This window comes from Micropterus salmoides, unplaced genomic scaffold, assembly GCF_014851395.1.
Source record: "Micropterus salmoides isolate LMB-PRFRI ecotype aquatic unplaced genomic scaffold, ASM1485139v1 Ms_hic_scaffold_10, whole genome shotgun sequence".
NCBI classification, from domain to species: domain Eukaryota; kingdom Metazoa; phylum Chordata; class Actinopteri; order Centrarchiformes; family Centrarchidae; genus Micropterus; species Micropterus salmoides.
In genome coordinates, this window is record NW_024040041.1 from 26,471,172 (window position 1) to 26,498,310 (window position 27,139).

The following is a 27,139-nucleotide window of genomic DNA, read 5'->3' on the forward strand; positions in this document are numbered from 1 at the left end:
GCAAGCCTCCCTAAAACACTCACCACTAACAAGATCTCTAACACGCATATTAGTATGGAGGATATAATAAAGATTATTAAAGAAGATCCAGTGCTCTGTGAATATGCATTAAGATTACTGATAAGTCTACATTCTCTAAGGAAAAATATCATCATCACAGCCAGTCAGAACTGGATGTACAGCGACTGACAATGAGTACTTTGTTTAGAGTCCTATCCAGAGTCAATACAACAACAGAATAAGCTTTAAGTCCACAGACATTAGTGTAACAAGAAGTGCTTCAACTGGACTAAAAAAGGTGTAAACCAATCAGCCTTTTAGTGGTTGCGTGGGCAAATCCTTGAGTATTAGGCTTGGTACAATGAACTACTTAAAAAAAACACTGCCAGTAGAAACAGTAATAAAAAAGAACACTGTTAACCATAGCAATAACAATAAGATTAGCTGTAACTGTTAAAGGACTATTAGATAAAAATAATTAAGCTGATAAAGCTCACTTCACACATCTTAAAACACATTCCAGGAGTTTTATCTGATTTAAAAATGAGTGAATGAATGAATGAAAGAGTTTCTGGGTGTGAAACGGTGCCTGGAGTGATTTTATCGGGAGTACAATTAATAATTTCTGTGTTCATAATTGCTAAATTAAATAAAGTGAATGAAAAAATAGGTGTGGCCCAAAGGCTCAATGTGGGGCTCAATCATAATCTCAAATTTACTTTGCACCAGAAATTTGCAGAAAGAAGGCAAAAGTGTGAGAGACCATTGTACTAAATAAGGTGCTGAAGCCTGTGGAAAAAATGTTTTTTTATGTGACATTACATGATAAACGAGCGCTCGAGACTCATTTAGAACAACATAGTGTTTGTGGGAATGACAAAAGTAGGCTCAGTGGAGTACAAACTTTATGCTAGCCTGGAGGTAAACAGTTGTTCCAGACAGGAAGGGCCGGCTCCTCTGTGAATAATAGACGTTAAAGTATGTAATGTAATACAATTTGGTGCCGAGATGGCAGAGAAAGACTACAAATAGATAAGAAGAAAGATTCTTGATTTCATGAGCAGACTTTTTCTTAAAGCTTTAATCACTTTTTGTTTCTAGCCTGAAAGCACACAATCATTAACCACTTTTGAAACGCAAAAAAGGCAAAGTCTGTTTTTATTTTTAGTCACTTGGCAACGGTGATCTCATGACTTAAAGCACATGTTCAAAATATGACCTCACGAGTTCAATTTGAAGGCAGACTAAGAAAAAAAGGGAAGAGACAAGAAGTGGACATTTCTATCTCTTGAGTAAAGGAGAAAGGCTTGGAAGACGGTGGTGTGATCTGGGATAGAAAGGAACCTGTGAGGTTTCTTTTTTTTTTTTAATTTCTGATCTGTCCAGTGTAAGCAGGACAGGTGAGCAGGTGGTCATGCATACCTGTGTCCCCCCACACCGGCAGGTACTCATCCTGCTGTATGTCCAGCATGATCTCCAGGCCGTTTCCCGTCCCTCCCTTCATGGTGGTGCGGAGTGTCTTCCCCTCCTCTGCAGCGTTGAACATGTAGCACTTCCCATACCTGGTGAACACCTAAGAGGAGATACAGAGCAAGAGGACTGATAAGAAAAAACATGTTATTCCCAGATACACAGACACACACACACACACACACACACACACACAGCAAAGATAACATTGCAGTAGATATGCTTCAAATTGTACATTGATGGAGCCAATTTACCACCATGCAGGAAACATTTTAAAGCTACAATGTGTTTTCTTGCATTATTTGGTTTAAATAATAGTAAGTTACCCTTTCAAACAAAACAGCTCTCTAACCGCAAAACGTTATCCATCTGTTTCCTTCTTTTGTCTTTAACCCTTTTAACTTTTGGCAGTTTTTACTCCATTTGCACTGACTTCTTTTATTGACAAGCATATGGCATTGCCACTACATGTCTTATCTAGGCATGCCATATAGTAGTTATTTATAGGGTATGTCGGGTTACTTAAAACGCACTGTAACACACTGTAACCATGGATGTACAGATATCAGTCAGATGGATTGCTATTGATACGGAAGAAAATGTCTTAATTTGATGATAAAGATGCAATATCTTAAGCTACATGTGACATCTTTTTTTCTTTACAACATTTCTAAGCAGGAAATGGACTTTCACCCACAGTGGACGATGAATACCAATATTACTGAAAAGTTGCCGTATGTGTGACGTCTGTGTGCTCTGGTTTGAGCTATGACTCTGAAAAGAAGGGCTGCAGCTTTTGACCCGAGTCAGTTGAGTTCAAGTGAAAGTAATGTATGTTTGATCATGTGATCACATTGGCAGTGATCCTTTCTACAGGTGTTTCTGTGAAGTGTGTGTCTGTGAAGGACGCGTCTGGCAAGAAATGGAGGCTGCCAGAGACATGCTCCTTTATTCTCACATTATCAATCTTTCTCACTGCAGAAACCTTCAGCTTTTGAATTGTGCACAGCTCTTATTAGGTAAAGCATAGCAACTGCAGAGCCTGCAGAAACGAGCAACAGGTAATTTCCCATGTAAGCACTTAAAAGCAGTCTGCCATTACCGACCAGCACTTCAACAAGGCTTCAGCAACTATTAAAGAAACTCTCCATTCTTACCATGTTCTGTGTGTTAAAAATACAGTGACACACTCATTAGAGGTACAGTATGTGGAGAATGATTTCTTCCACTAATGTTTCTCCCTACCAGCACCAACTCACCAAGAACCACCAAATACCTCTGAGGCATTTATGAATAATAGACTGAGATTGAAGAGTGCAGCTTATGTGAGAAGTGTGTGTGTGTGTGTGTGTGCACACGTGTGTGTAACACAAGTAAACATGTAAATGAGACTATAGCTGTGAGGTCTCCACTCATGAATAGTAATCACCATAACAAACCATCCACTTCAATCCTGCAATGATTGATGGAAAGGACTGACTTAACAGTTTTTGTTATAAGCAAAATTTAAAATTTTAAATCAATATTCTGTTCTCATTAGATTATAGATTCCAATCTGTATACATCCTGACTGTATGAAACATTGCCTCACAGTGATAACATAGTGATAACTTTTTATTTACAATGGTCGTGAAGCAGTGTTGTAATCTAATTTGATCTTTGCACTTTGACCCCATTAACATCTGGTATAATAATAATAACATTTCTATATATATATATATATATATATATATATATATATATATATATATGCACCTAGCGTATTTTTAAGCACTCAAAGACGCTTTACAGAGAGTAAGATGAAAGTACTGTAATTGGTTAATAAGAAGAGGAGGGGAGAGAGGGGAAGGGAGGTAACTGGAGAATGCAGTCTTGAAAAGGTTGGTATGAGGTCCTGTTTGAAAGATGGCATGGTGTTATCCTGTTGAATGTGGTGAGGGAGGGCGTTACAGAGGGAGGGTGCAATAACTGAAAAGGTCCTGTCACCCCAGGTCCTTAACTGGATGGTTTTTAGTGTTGTTGCGTCCAGACCTGAGGCGACGAGTGTAGGTGTTGCGGGGGAGGAGGTCGGAGAGGTAGGGAGGGGCCAGATTGTTTAAAGCATTGTTTAAAGTGGATCCTGTATTTAACCGGGAGTCAGTTGAGGTTGTGAAGGACGGGGGTGATGTGATCTCTGCAACGGCAGGAAGTGAGCATGCAGGCACCAGAGTTCTGGTTGTATTGAAGTTTATTGATGATTTAGTTAAGTGAACCGTAGAGGATGCTTTTGCAGTAGTCGAGTCTGAAAGTGATGAGGGCATGGATGAGAAATTCTGCAGGAGTAAAGGACAAGGAAGGCCAGAGGTGGGAAATGTTCTTGAGGTGGAAGAAGGCAGTTTCTGAAGTTCTGTTGCATCCAAGACTTTAAATCTGTGAGACAGGCGGTGAGGTTGGTGTGGGTGGCTTGGGTGATGAATTTGGAGGAGAGATAAAGTTGAGTGTCATCAGCATAGCGGTGAAAATGGAGGCCATGATGGAGGAGGATCTGTCCAAGTGGAAGGATGTAGATGATGAAGAGGAGGGGACCAAGCACTGAGCCCTGGTATCAACATGTAATCTGTATTGGGATATTTTATCTGTATAAGGACAAAGTCCCACCTATCTAATTTGAGAAAATTAGATTGATTGGGCGGATCTCAATTTAAAAAAAGTGAGATCCGCCCACAGTGCGGGTTGCATCGAGACAACGAGAATGCTTATTAATCAGCTGTAATGCAAAGGCAGGTGATCATGCGTCATTATCCACAGAATGCCTCATTATCAGCCAGGTCTGTTATTAAAGGTTATTAAATGCAAATAAAACAGATATAGAGCAACATTCAACTATATCCTCACATCACTACAACTCTACAATCGTAAAACCGTCCTAAGATCTCGTTGTAAACGTGGGAATTTTTCTGATCACTACCTTCCATCCCACATGATTTTAAGACAGCAGCAAACTTGTTTATGTAGAAGAGGCAAAGAGAAATGCCGATTGTTATAATTATAATCATGCCTTAATAAATATCAAGAGGCACTCCAGTTGACAAAAACAAGATTTTGCTTCTAACTAAAAAATACCAATCTTATTTTTTGTGTGTGCATTGTGGTCTATCAAGGCTATTGTTAGAGGAGATTATTTTTCATCTGTGCTCTAAATGTTGTCCATTGATTGTCCAGGACTGGTTAAAAATTCTGAGGCCTTTGTCTTCTGTTTTGAGGGACTGAGCCAGACCAGATGTTTACCGCTGATGTTTTATATTGCTGAAAAAGACAACAAAATGACAGGCAAAGTGCAACGCCAATAGCTGTTTTTCAGTGCTTTTAAGATGGACTTTTCATTTCATGATCCTCCTACTTTATTGACACTGGCCTCCTCATGGATGGTTTACTGACATGACTGATCTACTAGCTAATGCCACACTGCCACAGAGGTGGTGCGGATCGGAAGAATATGAAGTACCACATTACAGGTTCATTCACCTATGATAAACAGTGATATGTATCTGCACAAAATAAATGACACACTGGGTGTGTCGAAGTGCAGTGAAGAGGACAGCAGATAAATATTCATGGCCTCGCTCCTCGTTTGCAGGTACAGAATATGGCTGGGGTTTTTAAAAACATTTTTTCTCCTGCACTCAAACAGACTTCTCTGTACAGACACCACAGAGGTCCCATATGGTGGTAGTCCAACACCCAGCATTGACTTTGTCACATTTGTTGCTATGGCCTGGCAATCTAGTCACAACTTTACTGCACAGAACCCAGTTTCATTAGCAGAAACGGTGTGTTAACATGGACCACATAACCCTGACTTAACTGAAATCCTGACTCAACTTAACTTAATTTACGTAGGTGTCCAAACCCCCCGGAGATTGAAGTGTTCCATTTAACCCTCACATTGCTAATTGGTCTAAGACTGTAGCATTAAGTTTAATCACCCAACAGTCATTTGCTATTGAATGTATGTGAAACCACAGATTAGACTTAATATTCCTCCACTGATTTTTTCTTTTTTTTTTATTTCCTAAGCAATTGGCTCCAAAGTGTCTACTCTCAGCATCTCTCTCGCCCCTGCCTTTCTTATAAAGGGAAGAATTGCTCTCAGGGGGACACTGCTCGCCCCTCTTTCACTTCTTTTGTCAAGGCAGATGATGTTTGACAGACAGGACCATGGCTGGGTCAGCATCCCATTAGACCACGGCCAGACACAAAGACTCCTCTCCAGCCACTAGATGACAAAGACACTAACAAAACCTTGACGTTGGGGATCTGTTATTTTGCAAATCCTCACTGCTGACCCTCTGTCTCCTCCTGTTTCTCACTTCCCTCCTGATCTGTCGCCTCAGGTAGAGCTGTCAGATAGGAGAAGGTAATGAGTTCTCAAACCTGTCCAGAAATGTGGAATAGCGCAGGAAACAGCGCTCTGCTGGAAAATATGTAATAGTAAAAAGACGTATCAGATCTCATTTTACAAGTAAATTGCACAAGTGAAAAGGCAAATAGATAATATTGACTATCTCTGTCTGCGTTAGGAAGTTTGTCCCAGTTGTCATCTCTGTCAATGAAGGAGAAAGTTGCCTACAATAAACAAGGCCATGATAACCTGGGCTCGGGCGGCACTCGATCAATGCCAGTGAGCCAATACAGATTTCCAGCTGTTATTTGATTCCACATAACCTGCTCTAATACGAGGTGCAGTCACTTGTTTTGTTGTTTCACCAGTCAATATTTTTATGTAAACAACTGCTCAAATTACTAAGTGTAAAGTCAAATATGTTGCTATATAGTGGCAAATCCACAACGAATCATCACCCAACTCAGTCAGTCAGTGCAGTCCCTCTCAGCATGTTAGTATCTGTCACTTTGATGTTTTGGTTTTACGGCTCGCAGTTTTACTGTTCTGGTTTACTTTTACCACTCTCACCAACTGTGATTCCAGCAGCAGCAGCAGCAGAGAGAAGAAGAGAAGAATCCACTGTATGTTTCTTGCTTGGAACATAGTGGAGCACTTAGCAGCTAAAGAGCCAGATATTTCCCTCAGAAGCTGGTGGAGACCAGAGTAACGTTACTTCATGTCTGCTGGATATGTAAATAGGCAACTGCTTGCTTTAACATTAGCACAAGTCTACAATCTGATAATGTATCAATGTTGTGTTTTCATCTTGTTCTGCTGCCTCCAAATGGCCGAAACAGAAAGAAAAAAAATGCCTTCATGCCTTGTGACAAAAAAAACATAAAAAGTTCCAATTCATGTTAGGACTACTTTGTGCTGCTCCTGTCTGTTCTTGCTGTTGCTGTTAAATGTTAGAAGATGTTTAATTGAGTCAGTGTACTATTTAAAATGTCAGAAAAGTCAAACTCCGTTGCTGCCAATATCACATTCGTTTCCCCCTATCCAAGCCAGAGGTCTCAGAACCGACCTGCGAGTGAGAGCTGCTCTGCCGCCAATTAAAATGCCTTTTGACAAACAAAACACATCTCATTAGTATTCACAGTTGCAAGTGTGAATGTCTGGAAGCGTGGAGCTACAAACATGGCATGACCTCGCTTGTTTGCCATGTAGTGCCTCCCACAGAGAAGAAGCCCCTGCCAATTGCAGTTTACATTAATGTCTGTTCAGACTCATAATATATGTAGTGAATACTTGGCAGGAATTGAATAAAAGTTTTTTTGGCTGTCTGTATTATCATTATATTCAAGATACATTATGTATGATTCTAGTTAATATACATAGTTGAACTTATTAATGAAGGATTTTCATATATGTACTGGCTAAACAGGTACACTTGTACTTGATTTCTATGTAAAGATGGATTCTTATACGGTATGGCTGTACAAAATGTGGTGCTTTTGTTTTCTCCTGGCATTTCTAGATGAAAAGCCTCTTTCTGAGCTGTACTTGAAACTCACTCACTCACAGGATCACGATTAGCTATGTGCGCTCTAACAGTTGTTTCCAGTCACATGATTCTGATGATCCCCGAAATTCAAAATGAGGCAGGAAGTGAAAGGCAGAACGGTCTAGATGGAGGAAAGCTTGTACTGTGCTAGTTATTGTTTACCCGGTCAACATATGTGTGAAATCTGGAATTGCCCAATTTATCAACAAAACTTGTTTTGTATGGTCACAGTGACCTTGACCTTTGACCACCAAATCCTAATCAGGTCATCCTTGTACCAAATTTGAAAAACATACCTCAAGGCGTTCCTGAGATAACACATTGACGGGAATGGGACAGACGGATGGATTACCCATCACAATGAAAAATGGCTTTAATTTCTGTTTTTAGAAAAACAGCCACCCACAAATCAGATTCAAAAACATGCTCCTGGGTAATGCAAGAATAGGAAATAGATGTGTGAAGGGATGGAGAAAACTGCACTCGCAAAATTTTTAATCGCTGTATCTCTAACTATCTGACCATGTCTGAAGCAGTCACTAAACTCTTCATGGTGGACTCTAACACACCCCTGCCATTCTGAATACATCTTGCTTTCTTGCAATCCTATTTTGTTATCACTGCTGTGCAAATGGCTTCCTGATGTGATGCCAAAAAAACTGACAGCTTATCGGTCCAGAAAGGGGATGCTATCTTTTCTTTACTTTGTGCTCCTATTCCCACTTGCCCCTTATTTATATTCTTATGACCATGTAACGTCCAAGCCATCAAAATACCCTGAAGTGCACCGCCCTATTTAGAAATATCACTTTTAATGTTATAAACACAGCAAAGCTGTATCTACCACAAAAAATTACTTTGCCATATCTGCCACGTTGGCCCCTATTCAAACATCTTTTTCATTATTTGTGCTGATTCAGTGATGCATGTTGGCCATTTTCTGTTCTGTAAAGATCAATAAAAAGAAAGCCCAGATGATGAGTCCTTTGGATTTCTAATATTACGGACTGTAGCTTTCTGAAGAGCTTGTTCATCGGGTACTGCATGCTGACTTTGCTAAAATTTCCTGTCAGTTGTGTGTTTTAATGCATCACTATAAAACACAGACATTCCTTTCCACAAAACTAGAGAATAAGGCGCTGAGCTCTGTATTCATTATTTGCTGGATGACATTCCACTGGCACCCCTCTTTTCCATTACAGAATAAGCAGGTAATAAGACAATTCTGTTGCTCATCTCATTTGCTTTGCTGGCAGGCGGGGCATAAAGTGAAACGCAGCGAAGAGTAAATTGAAATGTTAAACATAACAGTCAGCCAACCAGTTTAACAGTTCCCATGAAGTGCCTCCAAATTTCAAGGTTACATCGCTTTCGCATGAGCTATCTATTGTAATCTGGTGTTATTGTTTGACAAATCAATATCCATTATGGAAGACTCTAACAGGCGTTTTACGATAAAACCAAAGCAGAAAGGGAGCTTGATGGTTAGGAGAGAAAGGGGAAAGGGAGGCCTTTTATCCTCAAGGCTTACTGAGAGAAGAAGAGAGGAGTAAAGTTTATGAAAAAGGTCTTTGAGTTGCAAGGTGTGCACTTTCTCCACTGCCAAGAAGTAGTTGTACCGCTATAGGGATAAATAATGCAGAGGGCTGCTGCGTTAGGGACAGGGTTGGCACTAAGTATTAGAAAGGAGGGGTTTAAGTTTTACACACACATATATACAACTGCCTCACTCATCATTATGGCTTTATGCACGCCACTCCACTACTTGCACGCCAAGCTAGTTTCCCGTGCAACTGAACATATTTCATGCCACATTAAACATATTCTGCCGTTTATGTGACGTGTTGGGAGTTTTATGGAATGCATTTATCATTGCACCCTTATGTAAGTTTACCATGCCGGTCAATAATATTTTATTTTACAAGACAGCACACGCTGCCATAGGACACAAGGGATTGCAGTCACTGCTGCCAGCATGGTATTTCTTCTCTCGGAGAGGAGGGATAAGGGAGGGTTAGAAATGAGAATAAAAACTACAAAGACAGAAAAATGAGAGGAGGGAAAAAGAGAAAGTGAGAAACTAATCGGGAATCAGAAAACAAAAAGTGAATTAAATCCCTGTGGCTGAACTCAAACCAGTGAAACTGTCTTCAGCGTGGATTCTGTGTTAAAAAATTATTTGATTTAACATAGTTTGATGAGTGTGGTCGCAGAGACACAGAGGCTTTCACCTCTGCTGACTGATCGATCAAAGGGCAGCTGTTCCCTTCAGCTATGACGTCCATTCTGATTTCATCTCTAATTCACCAGCATCTGAGACTGCTCGTCACGAAACTACTTTCATCTTTTGCAATTCAAATATCATTTATAAGAAGGGCAGCCTACACTGAATATCCATAAGGTTTGCCTGCTTTCAAGGATAAGATTCTCTGGTGTTTCTTGTCAGACCCATTATAAGGCTTTAGGTAGAGAATCCTGTAAACAAGAGAGCATGCAGCAGAAGCTGGGAGGATCAGGACAGACAGGATCTGATGAGTGTTGCAGTGCAATAAATCATCATACAAGACCATACAGCTTCAATGGTGCCTTAAAGGAATAGTTCAACATTTTTGGAGATTTGATTATTTGCGCTCTGTGTGTGGTTAGTCTGACTTAGCTTAACTGGAGGCAGGAAGGAACATCTAGCCTGGCTCCATGAGTGAAAATACCTCTACCAACACCTCTAAAACTGATATTATTGACATCACGTCTTTCAGCGTAGATCGGGGTGTGTGTAGGAAATAACTGGTGGTTCAGCACTAAGATTAGACTGGAGAAAGGGTATGACTTGTTAACAGTAGGGATCTATCAATTCAACTTTTTCTCTCCTAATACAGATTCTAATACCTCAAACTCAGGGTACCTCCGGGATATTGGATCGGTGCATCCATAGTTATTAGCCACTATAAATCAGGGAGATGCCAGGGTAGCAGTATAGATGCTGAACTCTATCACACTGGAATTATCCCAAAATTGTAAATCCTTTGATTTGTTATATTGGACTCTGGAACAATTTGTTTTCTATCTAATCCACTCTTTTCACCGTTGTGAATGAAATCTGAACTGTCTATATTAACGGAAGTCAGAAAAGGGCCTACCAGCCAGCCAGATAGCTTCAACCACCTCCAGCATGCACATCCCAAAGATAACAAAGAGTCCAGTCCTACAGCTACAGGTGAGTCAAACCTTTTTCCCAAGGCCAGGAGTCACTCATTTGGGACTAACAGAAACATCTTCACATCAAACTGGCCACATGCATGGCTAAGCTCTCAAGTTGCCCCTTAAGTGGAAGGTAAGCACCGTGTTCAAATTTCTTACATCAGCCTATGCACATGTTTATCAAACCATATATTTACAGAAATGAAAATACAAAACAAAAAAATGTACAGTTTAGAGTAACATGATTTTTTTCTTTCTTTCAGTTATTCTTCTGGACAAAACTTCTATGCAGCCTCTTCAGATATAGCCCAGGATGTCAGATACATGATTTGGTCAATGGTACCAAAACTGGCAACCTCACTGTGATGACAAGGCTTCAGGACGTTGTGAGGTCATTCCTTTGGGTTGCTGTTCACCAAAAAATAGTTATATTGCAAAAAATGTCACTATTCAGTATTCTACAGCAGATTAAAAGTTTGCTCAATAATCTCCATAGCTTCCAAGGCAGTATGTTTCTACTGAAAACAGAAAAGGTGCATTAAATGTATTTGTCTTGCGACTCTGCCCTGTGCCAATACATTCCTCTCCTTATTACTGTGGTCCTCAGGTTCAGATGGTGTCTCAGCAATAGATCAAATAAAATAAAAGAAGTTACTTTGGGCAGAACATCTTGTACTCCCTGAATAATAGTTGTATTGCTGTCCTTGACTTTGACCACCCTTTCTTCTTGCAGGTGCAGAAAAATTAATATTAAAATGACATGTTCTCTCTCACTCGCCCATCTCTCCCAGCATGTCATGTCCAGATATAGCTATGGACTACAGCTGTCACCCCAAACTCATCAATCACATCACACAGCCAGTCATTATTTTTAATAAGTCACATGGCGCTGATGGCCGATGGGGCTGTATCTCACCTGTCACAGTCTGCGTGTCTCTGCTGGGTTGATGCAAGGCTCAGTAACAGTGAAAGGGTGGGGGGACTAGTGGCAGCTCCTAATCACCGACAGGAAACCAACTCATCTGACTGGATGACATGCCTTGTCTTCCTCACAATGGTATGTGGAGAGGATGTCAGCTCAGTGAGGCTGGTAAGATTGTGCTTAATGCACTGCCAAGATTACAGCCATTGTCATCCGTGGCCTTCATTCCAATAGGCCTTCTTGAAGAGTGCCGAGACCTTCTGACATTTCAGGTATTTCAAGAATCTTCATCTCAGACTTTGTTGCTCTGAGTACTTCAGACAGGACTACTCTCCTGACTTCTCTTCACTTCAGTTCTTGTCTTCGATGAATACTATTATTATACACAATATATAACTCAAAGTATCCCAGTACAGCCTCACAGACCGGCTAGCGGCTAGTGACTGTACACTCTTGTTTAAACCGTATTAACAATCTTTCCAAAACTTAAAAAAGTTCTAACTAGAAAATAGATGCCTAATCTTATACATATACACATACATACATACCCATATTACATATACAAAAGCTGTCGTGATTGTACAAAATAATGTGTTTTGTGCGTATGTGTTGCTATCTTTCTGGTTATTCCTGAAAATTAATGGGTATGTCTATGACAGCCACAATCCTCGCAGAATTAAATAAATTTAAACTTGAATCATGCGTTGATTTATTAGCTGATTGCATTTCCTGTGAAAATTCACGTGATTTATTTTTCCTTCTGGGAAAATATTTGGATATTATTCATGGTGAGACAGAGATACAGCCAAGGGCGTCACTTTGTGTTGAAAAGTGGTGGGGACATAGGGGCTCAGATTAGGGGTGTGAAGAGACAGCTCACGAGACATCACGGTACGCGATATTAGGTTCACAAGAATGAGACCAAAAGATCCTTAAATAGTGTTTAAAGATATCTTCAATGCCGAGATAAATGAGTGGGAGGTCTGGGGGGACCAATTTCTGGTGGAAATGTTCTTATTTATGTAAAAGGAAACACAAAATTCAGGTGGCACATGACATTTCAAATATAAAAATATAACAAAATATAATGCAGTGCAGCTCTCAGGCATTCTGTGTTGCTTTCAGATCTGTTTCTCTTGTAGATCAACTTTTCTCATGTTATATCATCCCTGCTGAGGCAACACATATGTAGGCATGATTTAGTCTTCCTTTATCTTATGTTATGTGGGAGAGAACAGAAAACTGTGTCAAGAAGTTGTTAAAGTTACTGATTGTTGCATGAACGTTTTTGGATCATTTTCAGTATCAGTAGCTTGTTTTGTTTTTTTCGCTTAAGTTACGTTTTTTGGACAATGCAGATTTGTTTCTTCTATATTTTAATTGCATTGCATGTTTTCTTAATGTGCAAATAAACCTTTCTAAAGTCATTTTCAGAATGTTTTTTTTAACAAACTATGCTTTAAAAAAAGTGGTGGGGACAAAATCATCCATTTCAAAATGGGGTGGGGACATGTCTCCAGCGTCCCCAATGTAAATGACATCTATGGATACAGCAGACACATGCGCACACACGCACAATTGTATGAAAGAACTCTTCCAGCCAGTATCCATACTTTTTCCTTCTTGTTTAAGTAAGTCCTCATAAATTCACAATTTCAGTGTAGTTTTCCTGAAAATGAGGAAGACTAACCCTGAGATAACAACACAATGTAATATACTGACCTGACAGCTGCTTGTAGCCATGCTGGAGCAGCATATCATATCTGCTGTACAGCAGAACCACTGGTCCATGAAATAACACAGACAGAAATTAAATAACCACTGATCACCAAGATTGCTAATAATATTGGAGCTACAATTTAAAAGATTATGTATGTTCATAATCAAGAGATAGAAGGCAAGAGTCAGTGGGTGTGTATAACCAAATATGTATTTGGCTTTTGTTTATTTCCAGTCAAGAAAAGACTGCAGGAAAATAACAAATCAGACAAATAAGTTGGAAAAAAGGAATACCAAATCAGTTTTCAACAACTTTACTTCTCTGGTAATTATTGGCCTTTTTGTTTCAGTCAAATTAAATAATCAGGAAGAAAGGAAAAAATTGTGAAGGAGTGAAATGATCAGAACAGCAGGAGTGGGAGGATTCCCTGGTGCACTGAAGATCATGTTTAACGTCTGCTATTGTGTGACGCTATAATTGCCAAACATTAGCAAAAATAATAATCAACTGCATGCCAACACCATCCCTTTGCAAGTTAGCAACCGGGCAATTGAGCGTTTCCTCACAAATACTTAATCACCGTGTGGATTAACATAAATATAAAGCTGTCTCGAGCCAAGAGGGATACTTACAGTGGGGCTTAAAAAATTAGGTGGTTTTCTGCCAGATACAACACGATAAAAATCCACTGAACCAGATGAAGAGTATGACGAGTTCTGTTTGATTTCATTGATAATGTCCAGTGTTTTACTCTGACTGTAGGACTATCACGTAAAGGCTGCCAAGGTAGTAATCCACCATCAGAAAATTCAAAATGGTACCTCTTGTACTGCAGAGTTCTTCACAACTTTGGGTTTATTTTGTGATAAATACAAACAGCTGATTTTTGCCACTACAGTACAGCCTGAATCCCAACCACATACCCCAGGAAATGAGCTCACTGAATATATAGCACACCCACACATTTGATACAACACCATGGAAACAGTCCATACCCAGTCCATGTGCCACTCTTTAAGATGAACCACTGAAGTCTTGTAATGTACTTTAATTCACGGCCATTCCCAAGAAACAACATATCAAAGATAGGATACTGGGTACAAAACTAAACATGTTCCTGCTACTGAGCTTCATAGGACTGAGTCAGAAAAACTGTACTTTGCCATGTTTTGGTGAAAGAAATATTACTGTTACTATAAAATATTATTATGATGCAGGAATGGTTTGAGAAGTTGCTATGCACCCAAGCGCATATTTTTTTAGAGTTATTTTTTCCAGTGTGGTTTCAGATATCTGAATCACCACCACCCTTTGGATTTTGTTTCAATGATTCAAACAGGTTTGGTGTTGAAGCGAGCGTTGAGGGCAGTGACATTACGTACAAAGTGAATGCAAAGACGCAGAGAGACGTGATTTCCTGTCAGGCAGTGTGGTGGACACTCTGGCCACGATGCAAATGCATTGGCATGGGTTCAAATTTATTAACTGGAGGGTCAAAGTCGCTGAGATTGTCCAGACGTCACCGATGTTTGGAGAAGAGTAGTCAGAGTGCAGGGACAGAATCTCTGGATTCTGCTCTGACAACTGCACCATTTACCGGCAGGAGGAGCTAATTGCAGTTAATCACTTTTATTAAATTAACTTTTTACTTGTACTTTCTGGGATTAAAACGTTTATTAGCAGCGAGCCATTGTGTGTTTCTGACTTATACAGTTGTTGTAGCGTCAGTGGGCACCCAGAGCTCTGTGATACTACTTTATATTTATATAAAAACGGACAAAACTGGACATTGCTTGGAGAAAAGTAAGCGAGGAAGTTGAAATACCTGGTCATTTCAGAAATGTGTGCATAGGCCTGATCAATGCAAACTCCATGGTGTTTACAGGCCTCTTAAAGTGGACCTCTGTTTTCCACAAAGGTGCATACTAAAAACTAATAATGGTTGAGAGTGACTATGACCTGGATGACTGAGAATTTTCACAGACATCTCAAAAAGAAAAGATATTTTATGTACGGTTTCATTTTTAGGCAAGGCTACTGTCTGTTGGGTAAGCGCTGGATAATTACAAGTCATATCGTGCTTTCACTGTCACAGAGAACTGTTTGATATTCACATAGTTGATCAAAGGAGGACACTCACAAGCTATGTTTCTGTCTGTGAGGTTGCTGCTCTTACTAATCTCTGCATTCATAAAAGTGTGGATCTGGGCATGTGGAGCATAAACCAGCCCATGTTGTCAAGAACTGGTAGGGTTGTGCAAGAGGAGCATATGATTTGAAACGAAATAACAATATGGCAATGGGTCCCCTCTGCTGTACAGATATTATTACAACAGCAGTGAGATGACAAGTGACACGCATAGCTAAATGTAACTGGGGAGCCATCTGCAAAAATGAATATAGCTGAGCGTGCATTTCCAACATGTCAAAACTGTGCGATGTCTCCCTCTATTATGATCCATCACACAGGAGTTCTCACAATGGAAGCCTTGGCTCCCTGTGAATTCATGGACAGAGCAGAGAAGAAAAAAAATCTGATAATGTCTGCATTGTCTCGTTCAGCTGCATGAAATTGGATAAAGTGATGGGAAATAGATGAACAGTAACGCTGGGATTCACTAGGAACAGATATGCCAAATATATAAAAAGACATTTCCCTTAGTTTGTCATATTCATACGCGGGGACAGAGAGTGGGTGGAGGGACACAGTGATGTGAAATCTGATTAGATTATTGCCAGCAGTCTCAATGTACTGTGTTTGTACATGTGTTTTCTGCATAGAGGATCCAGCAACAGAGAAGTAAGCAGAGTGCACTGGCAGTTAAGATCCTCAAATTCCCTAAAAAACATCCAATGAACAGATTATCAGTCATCTTGTGTTGCACTGTTAAAAATGTATTTGTGCACAGGAATTCTTGTGTGTGTATGTGCATGTGTGTTTATTGGCAGCGTCAGAGAAAATGGTTTCAAAGGAATCTAATGAGTAGATTAAGATTGATCTTGTTCTGAGCCACAACTGAACAACACTTTAAGATCCTTTTACCTGCTGAAGCGACAGAAGCTTGATACTCAGACTGAATGGACATTTCCTTACAACTCCATTAATCAGCCTGACGTTGCCTTCTTGTTAGCCGTTGTGTCTCTGTGAAACTTTTCCATATTAAACAAGACCACCATCTTAACCTAACCTTATCCAAGTGCTGCCAGTGCCTAAACGTAACAATAAAAGTTTAATAATTCTAAAATCACTACAAGTGGATATTGTATTGCAAAATCTAAATTAATATGCTGACAGTGAAGATAATACTCACGCGTTTAGTACCAACATATTTGCACCTAGCCAAAAACTCACTTTCCTCATTATGTTATGTTATGTTGTAAGTTAGCTAACAAATTAATAGTAGTGGGAGAAATATGTTAAGCCAGAGTTAGTGCTTGCAGGCTTGGCTAAGCCTCAAAACTTTAGTGTGCACTAAAATGTAATCTGTATGGCTGCAATGATTAGTTGACGTAATCGACGTCGATTATAAAAATTTGTCAACGTGAAATCTCATTGTCGACGCGTCGTTACAGAGATGCCGTTTAAGGGAGAGATAGCAATCTTCTCATTGAGAATATTTCTGGTTGTACTGCAATGCACTACATGGAATGCTAGGGGCAGTATCGGTTCCACGGTCTGCTGTGAGTGCTTCATGCGCGAAGCGTAAAGAAGCGGAGAAAAAGCAGAACGTTTTTTTTGTTTTACAAGTTTTGTACGCTATTTCATCACTAAATACACTTTTGAGAGATTTTGAGGCAAGAAATCAACTGTGTAGAACTTGAATATTGGAAGTTTCACGAAAGTGGATGGCGAATCGCAAATGTGCTCAAACGTTTTCGGGGTTGAGAAGCTCCAGAAGCGCCCGCGAGGTTAGCGGTGCCAGCGGCCAGCCAGTCACGCCCACACTGCCCTCTGGTCCCAGTTAGACAGACCACTGCAGCAGCAGCAACAACAGAGCAGCACCGACAGAGGAATGGCCACAACTGTAAGATAGTTTCAATATTCGTACCACTGTTATTAGGTGCGTTCGAGATGACTGCGGCTAACTTTCGCCGACTTGATAGTCTAAAATGAGCTGCAGGTGACTGCAGGGGCGGAGTTTAAAAATCAATTGTATGAAGCTGCAGTACCGGAGGCTGCAGTTTCAGGACCCCCGCAATCCTAGGACCGCTGTAAAGAGTAACATAGCTAGCCAGTCAGCTAGCTGGTAGTATCAAAGTAATACGGTAATATTACCGTATCCGGTACTGCAGCTACATGCAACTTATAAAAATGGTGCCGTCAAGTTGGACACATTCTACCTGCATGACCGTACTGTGAGCTGAAATCGATGATTGATCTCAAGGCAAAAATGTGGCTCCAACTTTGTGCAGCTGGAGAAGAGCAACCATGCTCCCATGAAGTTTCAGTGTCATGTGACATGGAGACGTTTTGCAGCGCTGGCAAAAATCGGACACAATTTCTAACCAGCATGCCTTATTTTAAGTCCAGCATGTATCACGTTAAGTCAGTGCTGCGGAGTGCCGCATGAAGTCAAACGCACCTATTCTGTCTTTACAATCTGAGTAATGTTTTAACATTTTAAAGTAAATCAAGAAACATCTGGCTGGTGATGTAGCCTACAGAACATTCTCTGCTCATATAACTTATAAGCACTTTGGAAAAATAAACTATAAAATATTATGAACTGACTCTTGCTTCATTATTCTAAATAGACATTACATACGTAATAGACAGTACATACGTGTACAGTTGTGGTTATAATACTTGCTTTTAATGTGCTTTTAATTTATATAGCAAAAAACTTAAAAACCTACTTGGCAATAATGTTAAGTGCAATAGTAAATCAGTGAATTATAGGAGTATCCTACGCTGTCTTGTCTTCTTCCCTGGTCTCCCCTGGCATTGATACTAGTATTCATTCTGAATAGCAAACCTTGTTCACTTAATGGTTAACGTTAACTAGTTATGCTGTGTGTTGGAGATCAGTAATTCACTTGAAAGACATTAAATATATTAAATGGTTTAATTAGGATTAGGGTTAGGTGATGACAAAAATAATTGTGATTAGTCGACTAATCGAATAAATTATTAACAGATTAGTCGACTATGAAAATAATAATAATTAGTTGCACCCCTAGTAATCTGTGCATTAAAAGTATTTAGTCCATTCAAAAGCATGTACTGCAGCATTTTTGATACCACCATCTAGCCCCAGAATCCCTAAGTTTAGCATCTGCCGTTCAAGTAAAACACCTGTAAAACATTCAATGTGGGCATGGTAAGATAAAGCAAATGAGATGTTTCTTTACCTAGACCTGTTTACCAAATCAAATTAATAGATTATGGAAGCCTAAATATATAGCAAATGTGTTTTTGTTGGAGTTCTGTCTACAGTCTTTCACAGGTTTCTCTCAAGGAATTCCACACATTTAACTAAAGATTGGTGAGTGGAACATTGCATCTGTCTTTAACGAGTTGCTACTCCCAGGTAAAAAATCCTGCTTGTTACATATCTGTCTGGACCATGTACTATAAAGCACGTAATTTATGAAGTGGTGTTTTGAAGGTCTGGAACCAGGAGGAACTCCACCCATGTCAGGAAACAAATGCTGAGGGAGCTATCCGGCGAGATAATTAACCACTGCATCGTGAAGCAGCTACATCTGGCGCAATCTGTTCACGTTCTGTATGAAATCTATTTGTTCAGTCCACTCCAGTGTGATTTATTAGACTCCATTGCAACATTAAAGGCTGCAAAACAAGTTCAAACAACAGTTAAAACCAGAGAGATTATGATGGATATGTTCTAATGCCTGCCTGTACCTTCACAGGCTCACCCTGGAACAAGGTTTGGTCTTTAGAGCATGTGGTAACACTGATCCGTCATGTAGTAACATCAGGAATGCAACAATATATCCTACCCGCTGACATTATCAGCTGTTGGACAGAAAAGGACAAGCTCTCCCCATTTTATGAAAATAAAAAATCCTATCAGTCCAAGAAAATGTCAATAACAGGGTAAGTACTCCCTTAGCTTCCACCTCCTACACAGAGGAAACTGACAAATGTCAGGCTTTCAATCACAAGCTGCTGGCCAAAACTGAGGGAGCCACAAACACACGTTTCACCTCCAAAATGAGGATGAAAAGGGGGGAAATTGAGAGAATCACAGTGACAAACCGTCTGTCACCTTCAGTATATCACCTTCACTAAATGAAGCAGTCATCACGCAACATTACCTCACACAAAACAAGGACAAACACTGAATTTGAATTAAATCTATCTGATTACCTTCCCACACCACTCCCACCCTCTTGTACACACACACACACACACAAAAAGTAGAGATTATGTTCTTCTTTTCCTGATGGCTGAACTTGAGTCAATGGCCAAGTCCACACCGCAGCAGCAGAAAGTCATACGGCTTCTACCCAAAAGACATGCAAATGCTCAGAGGTGGAGAGTAAGTCCATCTGTTCATCTACAAGTCCATCTGTTCCACCGATTCATCCGTTCCATCTACATTATCATCTACACTGGCCTGTTCCTATGACTGGGTAACTAGGTTTTATATTATACACTATAACACGGCTCTAATTAACTAACTCAAGCAGTCTGCTGAGAAATTCTTCTTCCTTGCTCATGTGGAGTTTAGTTTTGGTTTTGCTATTTTATTTTGATGAGAAATATTTTGGTCTGGGGTTTAAACTCTGCATTTGTTAGTTATACTTGGAGCCTTCCCAGCAGACACTTTGGATGGATGTCAATGTTGTACACTGACTTGCAATGGCAGGATAAAACTTTAAATAACTAGCTACAGTGAAAGTGTGTGAAATGATATATGTAGGTCTGTCTGCATCTGGCGGTTTATTGAGCCCAGAGGTGTTCCATTATGTACATTTTTTTTTACAAGAGTAACAACTGGGTGCTTGAGTATATATTACTAAATAAGAACATTTTTCCAGTTTGGATACAACTAATAATTATTTTTATTATCAAATATAACTGAATATTATTTGCAGGCCTATTCAATTAATTGCTGAGTCTATAAATTGTCAAATATTAGTGATTGTCCAATACAAAACTCCACAATCAACAGTTGTTGGAAACAAACAAACCAAAGCAAAAAAATCCACAAATGCTTATATTTGAGAAGTGGATCCAGCAAATTTTTGGTATTTTTATTTGTTAAATTAAGACAAGTAACCATCTATTAAAATTGTAAGTGGTTAACATTCTCTCAATCAACTAATCTATGAATTAATTGACCAATCAGTTACTTTTTTTAATTTAAATGCTAAGAGGCACAAAATTACTCTATATTATCAATCTAAACTCCACTATATTTTAATATATTATTAAATTATACTCTTTTGCATTATTAATATATTAATACAGGCATAGTTAGACTTTTTATTCTTAGCTGTTTTAGTAGTTAACCATATTACGTTTACACTCACATATACATACAATATTACAGTACAATGTAATGTAGTACACGTAATATATTATCTCATGTGATCCATACTACACTACATCAGGTGTCTAGTATCAACTGTATTTTGCTGTATTCCTGCTACTGATCACACTGCTCTGTCGCTTTGCATTAAGATTAGTTTAAGGTGCAGCAACACTGATCACGGATGTACAGTATGTGCACTGCTTGCTGTGTAACTTCTACTTTTTATTTCTATTCTAATTTTTTGTTATTTTTATTCTGTTTTACTTCTTATTTATTTATGTCTTCTCTATCTGTACTTATATCTTATTGGCAAGTCATTGTGCTGCTGCAACACCTGCATTCCACCCTTGGGGATCAATACAAGTTTATCTTCTTTTATCTTAATTGTAAAGGTAGAAGAATTAATCTTCTGAAAGGGAACAATGAAAATAGTGCATCTCAGATGAGGGTCTATAAATGACACAAAACCATAGTGTGGTAAGAAGAAAATAGAAGAGAAAAGATATCAAATCAATACATAAATCCCATTATGTTTGTTGAAACTCCAGGCGACTGGAGTCGTTAGTCGTCTTGAAATCTACAGCAGCAACATTTTTAAATGTTATATCATGAGTAAATATGTCCATTTTATTTAGCCCAGAGATCGTGAATCGGTGTCATTGGTTCAGTGCAGCATTTGTCATTAGAATGGGGTAACACTCAACATATCTGCCCTCCAATGAGCCTTTATCATCATCAGCAGGTGTGCCGGTGGGATTCCTCACACTAACATTCATTATGCCTCTGCAAAGATCAGGCAAAGCAAGAAAAATGGTCGCCTGGAGCAAATAATAGGATGCATTCCCACAGGGGGAATGATAACAATAAATAAATAAATAACCTGAGAGCTACAGGCTGACATTGACATATATATTGTTGCCCCATGCATGTGGGCAGGGCATTGCCTCTGTGTAATGAATAATAATCTTTATTGGAATAGAGAGTGATTAATGAGCTTCCCACTACTGACACAGACTGAATGCAGCAAGGCTGTAGTTGGTTGCTGACATTAAGAGTGAAATTTAAGGGGTATATGTGCTGTATGAATATTTGGCACTGGATGTCAGTGTCTGAGATGACAAATGGAAAACAAGTGTCCAAGCCTTCGAAGTGAAAAAGTGAACACTATAGAAGAAATTAAAAGAGCAGCCTCTCATTTGTTATAAAAACACTTAAATGAGTTAATAACATAATCAAATTATTCTCACAAACAAACAGTCTCACAAGTGAATACAGTTCAAACTGTTTATTTGCCACAACGCATAAATGTGATCCATGTGTATTGCAGATTTTAGAGATAATGTTAACTCGTTGTTCTTTTTTTTGTTTGTATTTGTATGCCATCTCTGTATTTTTTCAATTCGTTTCCCTCCGTCTGTTTTTACGGTCTTATCATTACTCATTAAAATGGCCCTTATTTATGGAGCAAACCTGTGTTGTAATGCCACACACACACCAGTCCATTTCATTCATCATTTTATCTCTTTATGCTGGTTCATAACTAACACCAATTACCTAATTGTATGAGAAAGAAAACAAGGGTGGGCATTGTAGGTGTTGTCCAGTATGAGGTGTTGACAGACAGCGACAAATGTTAGTTAGTCCTATTAAATGACCACTGTTTACTGCAATGAAATCCATTACTGAAATGCAAATCCATTACACATATTCTACTAAGTTTATGAGATGTTTTTAAAAGACATTTTTAAATCCTAAGAAAATAATTGTGATCAAATCATTTGAACCTTTAGGAAGGAAACTAATGAATACTAATTAATTTAATGGGTACTAATGAGACCAGAATCCACATAGAATACTAGTGATGGGGTCAAACTGTAGGTTGGTTAAGGATAGCAGATGGGTGAAGTTTATATGAAGATATATGTTTATTTAATGTGTGGGTTCATTTAGGTTTTATGACTTTTAACGGCAGGACAATATCATTTGTCTGTGGCTTTCAAAACTGTTTCAAATCAATATTGGAGGAATAAACCAGTTTTATGATCTGACATCACTATGGTTAAGAGTGGTTAGGTTTAGGTACAAAGAACTCAATTTTAGATAAATATTAAAATTGATCTTCTTAAGGTTTGGACCTTTGTTGTCATGGATAATAATGACTTGGGCAAGGTTAGGAAACAACAGCGGCTGTCCGATGTTTTGTTGTTCTATTCATCCAAACCGACCTCCACCCTCTGTGTTCTTTGTAGTTCTATAATAACATCACGGTACTTCCTCTCTTTCTTCAGGAAGACTGTCATAATTCCTACAGCCACTAGAGGCGTATACGAAGAGAAAGAGACCACTTGCAGCCCTGTAGGCTATCGCCTGTAAAGCATGGGTGCTTTTGGTCATATATATTGACAGTTTTTATCAATATTTCAATGTCTTGGAAGCTTCATGTTATTTCGAACGTGGTTATATGGAGAGAAATAATGTTTTGAAAATAACTCCCAATAAAAGTGCACATATAAACAGTAAATATGGCCAAAAAATTATTTTTGAAAGATTGTGTAGTAACTGTTGTATATCAGTTTCTTTTCATCACATTTACAGTTAGTTGTATTCCAGGTGTATTATAATCTACCTTATGATGGTCTTGATGGTTTATTACATTAAAATAGCTTTTTTTTTTTTTTTTTTACCAGGCGAGGATGAAAATATATTTTTTCTGTATTTCATCTCCATGTAGTCTGTAATGGTAAAATAAATGTGTTAATGTACAATGGATTTATATTCCTTAGATATTACTGATTTATTTTGGGTATGTTATTTTAGGTTTTTTTCCTGGAAATAGGTGCCAGGGTCCACGTGGTTAAACTGTGAGTTCAGAGCAAAAATGAAATGTAAAATGCAAAATTATAGACACAAACACACAAACATGAAAGTTCCTTCTTGAAACATGAAAATACAAAACAATCCTCAACAACAATTACAACTTAAAGTAAGCCTGATATCACAAGGTCCTCATCAACAGGTGGAATTTGCTCAGCTGCAATGTCTTTCATTGTCAACAAGAATTTTCAAGCCCACACACACTAAAAGTCCTAAATGCTAAATAAGCAAACTCCATGCACTGATGAAGACCATGTGGTATGGTTGAAAGCTAGTAAGTAGAAATTATGTTGGAACAGTCTACAATATACAACATATTTAAAGGTTCAGTGTGTGTTTTTTAGTGGCATCTAGTGGGTGAGGGTTGTGAATTGCAACCAATGGCTCAGTCACCACTTCCCCTCCCGTCCCAGAAGCTCTGGTGGCCGACACAGTCGTTCAGCCAACAAATTTACCTTCTCTTCTTACTTCTAAAAAACAAGACAACTACTTATACTACTTCTTGTTAGTACACATTCAATGTAGTGATGAGACACCCTCTGAGCAGTTTGTCTGTTTGTCTGAAACATGGCGGCGGAGGGGACCAGCTGGGTGTGTAGATAGAAATGGCTCATTCTTTGTTAATAAAAACATAACAGTTCATTATGTAAGGTCTTTATACACCACTGAAAACATAATTATGCCTATAATATTGCATTTCCATTAATTTATCCATCCTATATTACACACTTGACCTTTAACAGGTGCACCTTCATTTTCAACAATAATGGAACACAAATCTGTATATGTAGTCATTTTTAACTTAACTTATATTCGCCACTACAAACACAACTGAATCAAGTTGCATTGTGGTTAATCAAGGCGCCAGGTTGCAAGAGGGACGAAGAGTGCATGGAATAAAAAGAAAATATGTCTGGACCTGCTCCTCCTCCCCAGTCATTTCATTGCAGTCATTTCAACTAAATAATCTAATGTTCAATATTCTGAAAATAACAGCAAGTATTATTAATGTATGTCTCCTTGAAAACACCTTGTATATTGCCAGCACCATCCTCAGCCTCCTGGGTGGAGCCTCATTAATAATGATAAAGTCAGGTGGTGGTGTTTGCCTCCTCCTGTGTTTTCTTTCTCAGCCCTCAGTCACTTTCACACTCTGCTGTAATTGCCCAAAGAGAGAATGCTTGATGAGGCATTTCAAACTGAGCAAGAGAGCCGGCATGTCCCATGGTTCCAAGTCAAGACGGGAGTTACACTGAAAGCCTTTTCACAACCTTTTCAGAGGCTCTCCTCTGGTAGGTTTTATGCATAAGGAAAGCACTCCTCGCTAAATGTTAATTTTTTTCTAATGCAGCCCTGTGGAAAGTCGTGCCAAAGTGAAATCCTGAACTGATAAAAACCGATGATCCACTTCTCACTTCCTTTGCTTGTAACCCATTGGGATAGTGTCCTTTAATTCGTCCAGTTATCACTGTGGGGAAGCACACTTACAGCTCTCAACTGCTGCGAGAGGTAAAAGGGTACTCGTAAGCCTGCTTGGATGCTTTGCCTAATTGGAACGAGGATCTTACAAGCAGGTGCTAACCCTCCCTCCGGTCTCAGTATGAAGGCACAACGTACAATTTAATATTGTTCTGCAGATCACATTAACATACATGTCTTATTATGAATTTGATGCACATGTGGAGGCACCTCATATTTCCATCCTGTCAAATCACAAACGTTTTGGGACTTGATTTGCATATTTCTCATTCTATAATTCATCCTTGAAAAGAAATTATAGAAGGCTCTCTTAAATACATGATGCTAAACCAATTACTGCACATCAGCCATATTCTGTTGTGTGTGTTAAAGGTCAAACCAAGACATGTACATGCTTATAGAACCCGCGTTAAGTGTAGCCTGATAAATTGACAAGAAAACAAATTAAAGCCTATAACTTGTAACATGCAAGGTGGATTAATTATTACTTTCTCCTTGATGGAAATGGAATTTTTAAATTAACTTAACCTCACTTTATGTCAGTGTTATCTTTACATTCATTTTCGCCATTTGTACTGTAATTGAACAATAAAGTACACAGTGAAAAAAGCACATAAGTTCTAAAAAAGTTGGATGTTTATATTACTTTTACAGCCACTTAAGTTGTAGAATTAGGTAAGGACGTAGGAGTAATTTCCCTACCAATATCCAGTGACTACTGAATTGTCCCTAGCAAAAAATTTGATAAAAATGTTTTAATATGAACAATGTTGTCCTTCAGTGTCTAGTCATTGTATTTGGTACAAAAATGGTTAACAGTCAACAAATGAACGAGAGAACATAAACCGAAGGCAGAAATGTAGTCTGTCAACTATGATGGAGTATTAGGGCCACTGACCTCTTGGATGATAACATTATCAGAAAGAAAGTTGTAATATTTCGAGAATAAGGTCATAATATAATAAATTGCCCAGAGTCACATGTACATGTTTTAGTATTTTCTGGCATTCTGCAGTTATTTAAACTGACCGGTACCTCTGATTCCCCTCACTCAGAGACAAGTTTGCTCTGTTTGGGCCTGGCTCTCCAGGATGTTTCCCACAGAAGCGGCTGCGAGCTGCACTTTATCGGAGATACTGAAGTTAACATTTGTGTGGATTCATGGTGAATCAGAGGTCCTTTCACTTAGTTTCAGTTTTCCACATCCAATAAAGAGAGCCACACTTGTCTCATCTAGTAAAGTCCCAAACGGGGTTCAGCATATGTCAGACGGTCTGAAGGGGATACTATGATACCATATCACAGAGCAATAACATACATTACGACTTTATTTTTGAAATGTCAGAGAACGCAGATATATGGGACACATTTTTAATGTGCAGACAGTTTTAAAAATTAGCAAAAAAATACAGGAGCAATTCCAGGAGTTTTTAATTATTTTTAATAATTATTATTATTTTTTAATTAATTCTCATTATCACTGAGGTGACAAGGTTCCACATGCACATTTAAAAAGGTTACTTCGCCAAACAAAAGACTAAATCGTGGCTACATTTGTGTATTGACTCTGCAGGGAAAAGTTGATCAACGGGAGAATACATATTTGAAAGCAATAAAGAAAGCATGAGAGCCTTAGTGCCACCTGAATACCTTTACATAAATTAACCAATTTCCAACATAAATTGATATGGAAAAGGCAGACATCTGTTACAGAAAAATTCACCACAACCAAAAAACTGGTTAATAAGTGTCCCCAACAATGTTGAAACAAAACCTAGGTGCTTTGCTTAATGACAGTGGTGTGAGAGGTATGTGGTAAACATGTCTCTCTCATACCAGGAAATATTTGATATAGAGGAATGAACCTAGTAACAGGTGGTAAATCTAATTGTACATGCTGTAATATGACAGCCTCATTTCAACATAGCAGGCAAATATTTTTCCTGATGAAAGTGATACAGATGTGTGGGTAGGTATGAAAAATCACCAATCAAGAGTGTAGCTGCTGAGCAGAGAAGCAATCTGTCCCAACTAATTGATTCAT

At 38.8% G+C, this 27,139-nt stretch overlaps 1 protein-coding gene across 3 annotated transcripts in view; it reads right to left on the bottom strand.

The window, feature by feature from the left end:
* asic2 (acid-sensing (proton-gated) ion channel 2) overlaps window positions 1-27,139 on the bottom strand; it is a 403,584-nt gene that overhangs the window by 28,992 nt on the left and 347,453 nt on the right. For all 3 annotated transcript variants that reach the window (XM_038705436.1, XM_038705446.1, XM_038705428.1), the window contains one exon: window positions 1,423-1,573. In XM_038705436.1, coding sequence (XP_038561364.1) covers window positions 1,423-1,573 — 151 coding nt within the window. The remainder of the gene's footprint in view (window positions 1-1,422; window positions 1,574-27,139) is intronic.